This window comes from Propithecus coquereli, unplaced genomic scaffold, assembly GCF_000956105.1.
Source record: "Propithecus coquereli isolate 6110/MARCELLA unplaced genomic scaffold, Pcoq_1.0 Scaffold2, whole genome shotgun sequence".
Lineage (NCBI taxonomy): Eukaryota > Metazoa > Chordata > Mammalia > Primates > Indriidae > Propithecus > Propithecus coquereli.
The window spans coordinates 8,373,003-8,383,380 of NW_012144966.1; the positions used below are offsets into that span (position 1 = coordinate 8,373,003).

The window sequence follows — 10,378 nt, forward strand, 5'->3', positions numbered from 1 at the left end:
GGTCCAATCTATGTCACAAGAGAGCCAAGTAGGCTTGAGGAATCTAAACTCAGATCTTCTCGCTGGCTGGCAACCATGATCAATCACCGCATTTTCTCTGATGTGTCCATCTGCAAATGGTGTGAGACAATCTCCTTCTACAGTCTCAAAGAGGAAGTGAGCAGACCGCCTTCATTAAACGGTGGCACTACTTTCCTAATCCCTGCCTCTCGCACCTGTCTCCCGTGCACTTCCCACAGGTCACAGGACCAGCACTAGAAAGCTTTCGGAGCTCCACCTCCTCAGTCCCATAGGTGCTTTCTCTCCCCACTGGGCATAAAGGAAACTTCAGTGCTCTCACCTTTCAGGCCTCCTTTCTGATAAGTTAAAAAAGAGATAAAGAAATTTAGAAAATCTTTTTCTTTTTTTAATAAACCTGATTTTTCAATCCAGTCTCTGTATATGTGTCTACATGCTGAAAAACATTCTATTTTGGCTGGGTGTGGTGCTTGTCCTATAATTCCAGCTACTCAGGAGGCTTAGGAGGACAGTTTGAACCCAGAGTTTGAGACCAGCCTGGGCAACATAGTGAGACCTTGTCTCTTAAAAAATAAAAAAAAAAATTAGCTGGGTGTGGTAGCATGTACCTGTGATCCCAGCTCCTTGGGAGGCTAAGGCAAGGAGGATCGCTTCAGTCCAAGAGTTTAAGGCTGCAGTGAGCTATGATTGTGCCGCTACACTCCAACCTAGGTGACAGAGCAAGATCCTGTCTCTAAAAAAAATAAAAAGTTAAAAAAAATATAGACCTCATTATAATTCCAAGAAGGATGACTTAAGTATAAAGTACTTACCAGTCCGCCTATCAACAAGTCTACCTTAATTCTAATACACCGGAACCTTACTGTAACATTATTTCCTATAAAACAGTATTTAATAGAAGATGGGCTCAATCTGGACCTCATTCCATGGAGTTTAGGTACTCAAATTCAGATTACTCCCACTTTTCAATTGGTTCACATTTTGTCATATTCCTAACAGAAAACTTAAGCCCCTTCTAGCCACTCCCTTGACAATTTCCTACAATTTTCACATAAACAAAAGGAAGAGATCATGAATAGTAACCCTGCTATCTCCAGATAGTGCTACTAAAAAGATCGCACCTTAAGCAGTTTCACCTACAAAACAGTTCCCCCAAAATTTCTAAGGACTATGAGGGCAAAGCAGGTCTATAGTTTATATTTTTAAATTTTATTTACTGTAAAAAAATCTCTGAACTTCAAATGTATTGAAGTTAACATGAAACAGTGAGGAAAATACTTAATGGGAATCAAAACTACAATCTTAACTTCTATCATTCAACTAGTTATTGATAGAAATGATACCTACCACTCATGTCTACTTCCCAATTTGCAAAATGAGGCTTGATAACCTATGTGTTCCACATCTCCTAAAAATAACCAATATGTGAAGTACTTCAAGCTTCTTACAGGGAAATGAAAAATGAAATGACATTATAGAATATTTTGGAAATAAGCAATTTTTAGGAAATAAGATACTCTACACAGCTAAGGATTTGCCCTGTTAACAATTTTTTTTTTTAATTTTGGATGGAAATTTTTCTAAACAATATTACCCCTTTCACCACATTAAACAGGATATACTCACTAATCATTTCTTCATCACTCAGGGTTGTTGTTATAAATATCAATTATTGGACTACAGATATATAAGAATGTCCTAAGTGTCTAACCAAGGTCCAGTTACCTGAGAGCTGCCCCAGATAGTGAGATAGCCATATTATGGATATATATATAACAGATGGCTTTATATAGTAATAGAGTCAATAACCTCTCATTCATTCTCACATTTATTCAGTGCCTACCATGTGCCAGGCACTGAAGACAGGTACCAACTTCAGTCTAGCACAGAGAGGCACACATATGAGAAACAAGCACACAGGGTGTTAGTACTACTGTGCTATTACCATGGACCTGTGCCATCGAGGCACAAGGGAAGAAGTGGTTCCCTAATGAGGTTGCAGGAGGATGAAGTGCGTGCACATTCACATCTATAGCTTGAGGCTCCTTGTTTACTCTCCACAAAAGGAGAGAGAGGATGACTAACCTGAACTTATGGCCTGATATTCTCCCTGACATTTGGAGACCCTGCACAAGACACATGTCCAAAACAACCCCGCACAATTTCATAGGCCAAATCTTGCAGAGATTGTTGATGATTAGAAGCCAGGAAGTTCTAACCTTCCTTTCAAGTTTCATTTTGGTTTTATTTTTAAAACTACTTTATTAAGTATTTATTATGTGCCAGGACTCTGCTAAACATTTTTATATACATCACCACAATTAATCCTCACAATCAGGATATAAGGTAGGAGTAGACATTTACAAATGAGCAAAAAACTGAATCTTTAAGTAAATTTCCCAAGTGATAGAGCTGGGATGAGTAACTCAGATCAGGTCTGCCTGCCAAACCTAGGTTTTTTAATAAATCACTGGAGTCAAGAGCCTCTATTCCACACAAATAACACGGACAGGTTAAATACCTGGCCATTTGTAAATATAGTACATATATTTAAGAAAAGCTAGCATGTGAGTGAAGTAAAAATAAAGAATTATATACTTAAATATTTGTAAATCCATAGACTATCATTGTAAGAATATATAAGAAATTTGTAAGACTGATTACCTCTGAAGAGGAAAGTTATGACACTAGTGGCTATGGGTGGTATACTCTGGTAACCTGAACTTTTTATCATCAAAAGATAGTAACTTTAAAATATATAAAAATAATACAACTTAACAGTTTTGGCTTTTACAGGTTTTAATGCCCTGATTTCCACTATTGCTACCCTATTTCTCCTATAAATAATCAATATACAAGGTTGGGGGAGAAATACAATTTTTAAAAAGTGATTACAAACAAAACACTGAAATACATGTATTTTGTGTTAGTAATAAAATGCAATTCAAAAAAATTGGATTTACTTGCTCTATTAAACCCAAGGTATTTTAAGTAAGTGTTCTAGTACTTTCGAGGAGTCCTTGAGACCAATTACTTTGAGACCTTATGATACTCTTTCAAATAAAAGGCAGCAAGCAGAAGGGCAGCCGGGCTAAGCCATGGGTCTCAGCAGTCAGATCAGGATTCCAAGTCAGGCCCCTGTCTGGAAGAGCCAGGTAACCTGATTGATCCAAACCACCTCCACAAATGATTAAGGATCAACTCCCAAGTGCCAGGCTTTCCCAGCGCGAACAAACTACTTCAAACCCTTGATTTCATGAGGCTATTCTAGTTAACTTCATGCAAATTCCCTAATCACTATAAAACCCCGTTTACTTGTCTATTAAGTGAGATAATAACGACTTATATTGTATTCACTGTGCTCTTACTATGTGCCAGGCATTGTTAATATTCACAACCCTATATGGTAGGTCTACAATTGTGCTAATTTGCATTAAAGTTTAAATAAATTACTTGTAAACTACTTTGCAAACTGCCATACACATAGAAAAATTCAAAGTTAGCTACTGTTGTCATTAAAATTACTAGCCGTTTTGTGAATAAAAAGGGTTATGCATGCAAAAACACTGAGTCAGGTTAAAATTAAAGTTCAGGCAAGGTGACAAGCATAGGCGGACAAAGGAATTTTGCCACAATTTGGTGGCCCACGTGAATGTTCATGTTGCCTTACTCCCTCCACGAACACACACCCAGAGGGTCGCGAGGGAGGCGCTAGCCCGCTGGCGCGGGCCGGATACAAATCCCAGCGGCGCCCACTCGGACACCCTGCTCCTCTATCTCCCGTCGGGGCAGGCCGGGCTCGCTCACCGCAGCAGCTCCAGGCAGTAGTGGTCAGTGCCCGAGAGGCTCGGTCCGCTGGCCGCGGCCACACTCCGCCCGGACACCGTGGGCCCAGGCATCCGCCGCACTCGCGCGCACAGAGCCCAGGGCGGCCGGCGACGCAACAGGCCGGAGACACCGAGCCCCAGCGGGTCCACGGCCGAGCCCAGCATGGAGGCCGCCATGACACCCGCGCCGCGTGCCCTTTGACCCCGCGCCATCGGCACGCAGCCACGCCCCCGCAGGTCCCGCCGCCTGCCTTTCACTCGCGGGAAGTCGGCCAGGGACTCCGATGGGAGAAGAGGCAGGTGTCGCTGTGGTTCTCTGCATCTGGGCTGCCGCGGCGCTCTTCGGCCTTGGTTCCGGAAAGCCGCGCTTACGTCCAGCCGATCCCTCCCGGGTTCTCAACCCTCTACTTCTATCCACAGGCGTCCCCAGAGCGCCTGCAAGAAGTGTTGGGCCCCGGCTTCTGAAAGAAATAACTGCCGAAATTACGTCCTGCTACCCCTACCCCTGATATCCCCATGAGAGCGGAACATTTTGTTGTGTTTCTCAACAGGGACACTGTCTCAGCAGGGGCGCCCTTTGGCACTTTGGGTTCGACAACACTGTCCCGGGGCCCGCGCGTTGCTGGAATTTGCCGTACCTAGATGCCCCGGCATGGTGAACACTGGGGGCAAAGGGGAAGATTCCTTCTTTTGCCCTCTGAGGAAAGGTTCGCTGAAAAATCAACTGGCAAGAGGCAGATTAATTGGAGAAAAGGCATACAAATTTAATGTGTATACATGGGAGCCTTTAGATGAAGACCCAAAGACATAGGGGATTGCCGTCTTTACGTTTAGGTTCAACAAAGTGTGGACAGCTGTGTATAAATATGACTGGATGAAAAGGGTATGATCTAATACTAATAAACTGAGTGGGGAAACCTAGCAAGGCCTGTCTATCTATTAATAGATTATTCTTGGCCTCTCTGAGTATAAATTCCTTCCTTTTGGGTATGGAGCAGGACCCTCTCTGGAATGGGGGTCTTAAGACATGCAGTCAAACAAGGTAGGTCAGATAATTTTTTTATGGCCAGTTTTTATACAGAAAGATGAGGGAAAATTAGAGTAATATTTTTAGGTTTTATAGCTGGCTTTGGGGAAAAGGGTTTTATGATCTGCCTTGGAGAAGGGGGATTCTAGTTTCAATGGCTATCCTGGGTGGGGGTGGGGGGAGAATGGGACTGAGAAACAGGAGGGCAGGAGAAGATCAGAGAAAAACTTCTGCTTTTGAGGCTAAATCTGAGGCCTTCAATTTGGAGTATTGTTTTCTGAGCTCCAACACCACCAAACTCCCACACACACATTCCCGGAGGCCTCTGGCAATGTTGTCCTGGTAGGGAACCACTGGCCAGCCACCTCACACTTCCAGGAGAAAAACACAGAGATCCCTGAGAGAATCAACACCTCAAGCCATGATCAACCACTGCCTATAGCTCACCTGCTTATTGATTGTTTCTCCCACTACAGGCTAAGTTCCATGAGGGCAGAGTCATTATTTTGCTTCCTGCTCTATCCCTAATGCCATTTTGTGAAAATTGTGGAAGATGAAGTGCCTGAATTCACATAAATAGTAAGAAGTCAGGTAAGATTCAAACATTCAAAATAGCTGTATTATTCCAAAATCTTCTCTGGGGAGGGAGAAGTGGGGCAGGCCATAGGCCAGAACCTGCTCTTCTGGGCGTCCAAGGTCCAGCTTGAAACTCCAAGGAGTCATACTTCTCAGTTTAAACCTTACCTTCCAGGTCCTTATAAAGATGTATTTATCAAGGCGGGAGGATAGAGTTTTTGACAGTTTACTAGCTTGATTTCTAACTTTTAAATATTTGTTTACATGATATGTTGGCCTCCTTTGGTACTCTTACCCTCAGGCCCTCCATTGTTAGAGTTGTATCTAGTTGCCACCAATGGCCTGGTCCAAGCCAGCAGCAACCTGTACCTGGATCCCACTGACACTTCCTGCATCCAGATTTGCCCAAACTGTTCATGCTGCAGGCAGACTGGTTCTTTCTAAAATGTACATCTGATCATGGCCCTTCCCTACTTGACAGCCTTTAACCGTGCTTGTATACAGTTCCTCCGTTATGTGATCTTTATTTACCTTTCTGCCTCAACTCTGGTCATTTGCCATTGTGACTCCAACTTCCTGTTTCTGCTTAAACCAAAGGAGCACCTTGTTGTCTGGACGTAGAAACTAACCAATTCGCCCAACTTTGGTTTTACTCCCTGAGACTGCCTCTCTTCCTCCTATGTGGTAGCGGAACCACCGTCCCTCCTACATAACATCCTCTCTTCCCTCTGGGCTTCTGTCCTTTGGCTCTGACAGACACATGTTAGTGTTTTCAATACCCAATTTAAATGCTCCATTAAGAAAATGTATATCCACATTTCTAATTCTTATCTCCTGCCCAACTGGATTTTTCCCTCTGGACATCTTACCATTACTTCAAAGTCCATATGTCTAAAAACCAAGTTAAACCAACTCCTCTTATTAATCTCTTTATTTATTTGGACAGTGTCCACCTTCTCAAAATCAACAAATGGAAACACTTTGAAGTCATCTTTACGTCTTTCCTCCTAATGTAATCTAATTGGCCAAATGCTATTAATTCTTTTTCTTTGTGTATCCATGGCAGCATAGCTAGTCCAAAACTACCTGGATTCAGATCCATCCTGATTCTACCTCTGACTACTTTGATATTGGATGAATTACCTACCTTTTCTTGTGCTATGTGGGGAAACATTATAAAAGACTTTTCAAATGGACCAAAAATACTGCTCAGTGTCTCCAATGGAAAGCTAGATGTTGTCCAGATTATTTGCTTCTATGAGGTCTTTGCATCTTTCATTGTCTTTGGACTATTTTGCAACTCTATAAATTGTGAAATATTGACAGCAATGCAAATTATTCCTGTCCATAAATGTGCAAATTGTGTCTAATGGAGATTCAGTTGATTACTGTTCTGTGGATGGATATTGACCAGTTTTGCCAGTTTGACATCTGTTAAGCAGATTTTTTTATGCATTTTTGACTGCCTATATATTATGTGTAGTACTTTGAATACTCCTTTGAACTGATTATAACATCTTACTGATTCCCTCATTAATTAATGAGTTACATGAACATTTTGCTGTGTTCATTTTATCTCTGTGAAAGTTATGATTATATCATTTTTGAAAAAAATTATTCTCTGGCCAGGCATGATGGCTCATACCTATAATCCTAGCACTTTGGGAGGTGGAGCAGGAGGATCACTTGAGGCCAGGAGTTCAAGACCAGCCTGGGAAGCATAGCGAGACCCTGTCTCTGAAAAAAAAAATTATCTTCTAATAGCTATCATTAGCTATTATTAACTTTGCTTCCATTTTACTTCCATTACCCAGTTTCACATCTTTCTAAGGAATCTGTTTCATTTGTTTCCTAATTAGTCTCCAGGCCAATGAGTCTATAGTGAAAAATATAGCCATTTCTAGTTATCACAGATGTATACTAAAGATATTATGAACCTGTGTAAACTTGAAAGAATTCCAATTAATGTCAATCAAGGAAAAATTAAGAACTTTGAAAATTATGCTACAGATAACATATTGTCTCCAACTAACATTAATTGAACATCTGTTATTTCTAATCTTAAAATTAATTTTTTATACATACTACTGCAGCCTTTTTTTAAAGAATTGTGAGTACACGAAAATATTTCCTTAGTCTAATTCCTTGGTATCAAAAACAATATTCAAGGCAGAAATCAAGGCAGAAACTGAGTGCTTGAGCAAAAAATTAACATTAACAACATAAATGACCACAGAAGTACGGTTTGTTAACTTGGCCTTTAGCTGTGGTATTTGCTCACTGTGTCCTCTTTGACTGTGTCCACTTTCTCCATCTTGGAAAGTATATGACTTTCTCCAAGATGATTATAAACTGATAAATCTATGTAGTGATGGATGAAACAGAACATTTCTTTTCAAGCTTTAGCTCAATAAAAACTACCCTTTGGTTGACTGCTACATTTTAAAGAATGATGTCTTACTGTTCCAGAATATTATTCCACCTCTTATTTTTTCCATGGCCTTTGTTAAGAAGTGGACTTTATTCCTTACATTTTGAGTCAGACTGGCCTGTCAGCTTTTACACGACACCTTGTGTATCTAAAGGATCCGAGAGAGTATACCCCAGACCACAGAGGGTTAGACCTCACTGGACAAGAACCTCCACATGCCTCTTCCCTCTCCAAAGCCCTCAGGGATTAACCGACTTTTCCTCAGCCCATTTTGTTTTATTATGTGTTTTCCATTTTATTTATATATATGTTTTATTTATATATTTTATATATATATGGTAAAGGTTCAATGAAGAAAATCTGGAAAATATAGGCAAATGTAGAAAAAACTCGTGCTGAAACCTATAATTCAAACAATGACTATTCGCATTTTGGTATTTTCTTCCATTTTTTTCTATACATAGGCTTTTTTGCTTGTTTTTATAATTGCTTGTACAATACTATTTGATTAGCCTTACATTATCATAAACATTTTCTTACGTTATTATTTCATTCATTTAAAAATATTTATTAAGAGTCTACTGTGTGCCTATACTGGGCTAGGATGCCAAGATGAACAAATAGACATACTCCATGTCCTCAAAGATCTTATTTTTTAGTGGTAAAGACATTAAACAAACAAAAATCATTGCAAATTAATGTATAATTACAAAATGTGTAGCTGCTGTTGTTTTGTTTTGTTTTTAGAAGCAAGGTTTCACTCTGTCACCCAGGCTGGAGTGCAGTGGCGCAATCATAACTCACTGTAACCTCAAATTCCTGCCTTAGCCTCTGGAGTAGCTAGAACTATAGGCATGTGCCACCACACACAACTAATTTTTCTGATCTTTCTGTAGAGACAGGTTCTCGCTATGTTGCCCAGGCTGGTCTTGAACTCCTGGCCTCAAGCAATCCTCCCACCTCGCCTCACAGACTACTGGGATTACAGGCATGAGCCACTGCACCTGGCCTGCTAGTATATTAATAAGGATATATGTTCAGCTGCTCAAACAAAGACACACAAAAAAACAGTGATTTAAACAAGATAAACATTTCTCTCTCGAGTAGTAGTTTGAGTGTAAGCAAGCCTAAGGTCGTGAAAGTCCTATATCCCAGAAAGTCCCTCAGTCCCAAGTAAATTGGATGGTTGTCACCCTACTGATCCTATTGTTATCATCAACATTTTTTTTTTTTTTTTTTGAGATACTTACTTGGTTGCCCTGGCTAGAGTGCCGTGGCATCAGCCTACCTCACAGCAACCTCAAACTCCTGGGCTCAAGTGATCCTCCTGCCTCAGACTCCTGACTAGCTGGGACTACAGATGCATGCCACCACGCCCCACTAATTTTTTCTACGTTTAGTTACCCAGCTCATTTTTTTCTATTTTTTAGTAGAGACGGAGTCTCGCTCTTGCTCAGGCTGGTCTCAAACTCCTGACCTCAAATGATCATCCTGCCTTGGCCTCCCGGAGTGTTAGGATTATAGGCGTGAGCCACCACATCCAGCCTATCATCAACATTTTATAGAAAACAAAAACAAGGTGTGGAAAGGTTAGGTAATTTGCCCAAAATTGCACAGCTAGTAATTGGCAGAGGCAGGATTTGCACCTAGGAAGTCTTCTCCTGAATCTACCTGCTTCATCTCTACATTCTAGTTGTTTTCTTCCGGTACTTCTGGTTTCTCCTGTAGTACTTGTATAATTTTACTTTTTTATATTTCTTTTGTTTTGGAGAGGTAAATGTTATGAGGGTGTGGATCTAACTTTTTTCTTTATATCTACTAGTTGTCTTATCATCATTGATTCAGTAGTCTACCTTTCCCCCCTTTGATTTGAGATGCTTCATTTTTCACAGAATAAATTTTTACATATATATTTTATGTCTATGCTGTTCCATTTGTCTATTACTATTCTAATACCACATCTTTTTAAAATACATATAATCATCTTCAATTAGCTGCCATTTATTGAGTATTTATGTGGTAAGTGATTTTACATTTAATCTCACTTAATAATCTCAAAAACCTATATGATAAATATTATCCCCATTTTGCAGAAAAGGAAACTAATGCTTAAGACTTGACTTAAGACTTTACTTAAATCACACAATTATTTAGTGGAAGTGGGATTAGAATTGGAACTGACTCCTGAAATCCTCAATTTATGTCATTAACAACATAGTATCTCTCCAAGTTTTAACATTTTGTTTTCCAGAGTTTGATTTCTCCAAGACTCAGCAGAGAATAAGCAATGGTTTAACAGGGTTAATAATTAAGGACTAACTCGTTGAGTGCCTCTGAGTTTAAAAAAAAAAATGGTTAGTTTATGTGCTATCATAGGTCTAGTTAAAACACCTTTTGAGACCTTATTTAGTTTTACTCATTCTGCTTCTACTTACCAAGTATTTGATTTTGGCCAAGTCACTTAAACTCCTTGAGCCTTCATAATTTACTGGAGCCTTT

At 40.1% G+C, this 10,378-nt stretch overlaps 1 protein-coding gene across 1 annotated transcript in view; it reads right to left on the reverse strand.

Moving 5' to 3' along the window:
• The window catches only part of NDUFAF6 (NADH dehydrogenase (ubiquinone) complex I, assembly factor 6), a 23,826-nt gene extending 19,776 nt beyond the window's left edge, over positions 1-4,050 (reverse strand). Inside the window, exon 1 of the mRNA XM_012643580.1 lies at positions 3,826-4,050. Coding sequence (XP_012499034.1) covers positions 3,826-4,022 — 197 coding nt within the window. The 5' untranslated portion in view covers positions 4,023-4,050. The remainder of the gene's footprint in view (positions 1-3,825) is intronic.
• Between the last annotated feature and the right edge of the window lie 6,328 nt (positions 4,051-10,378).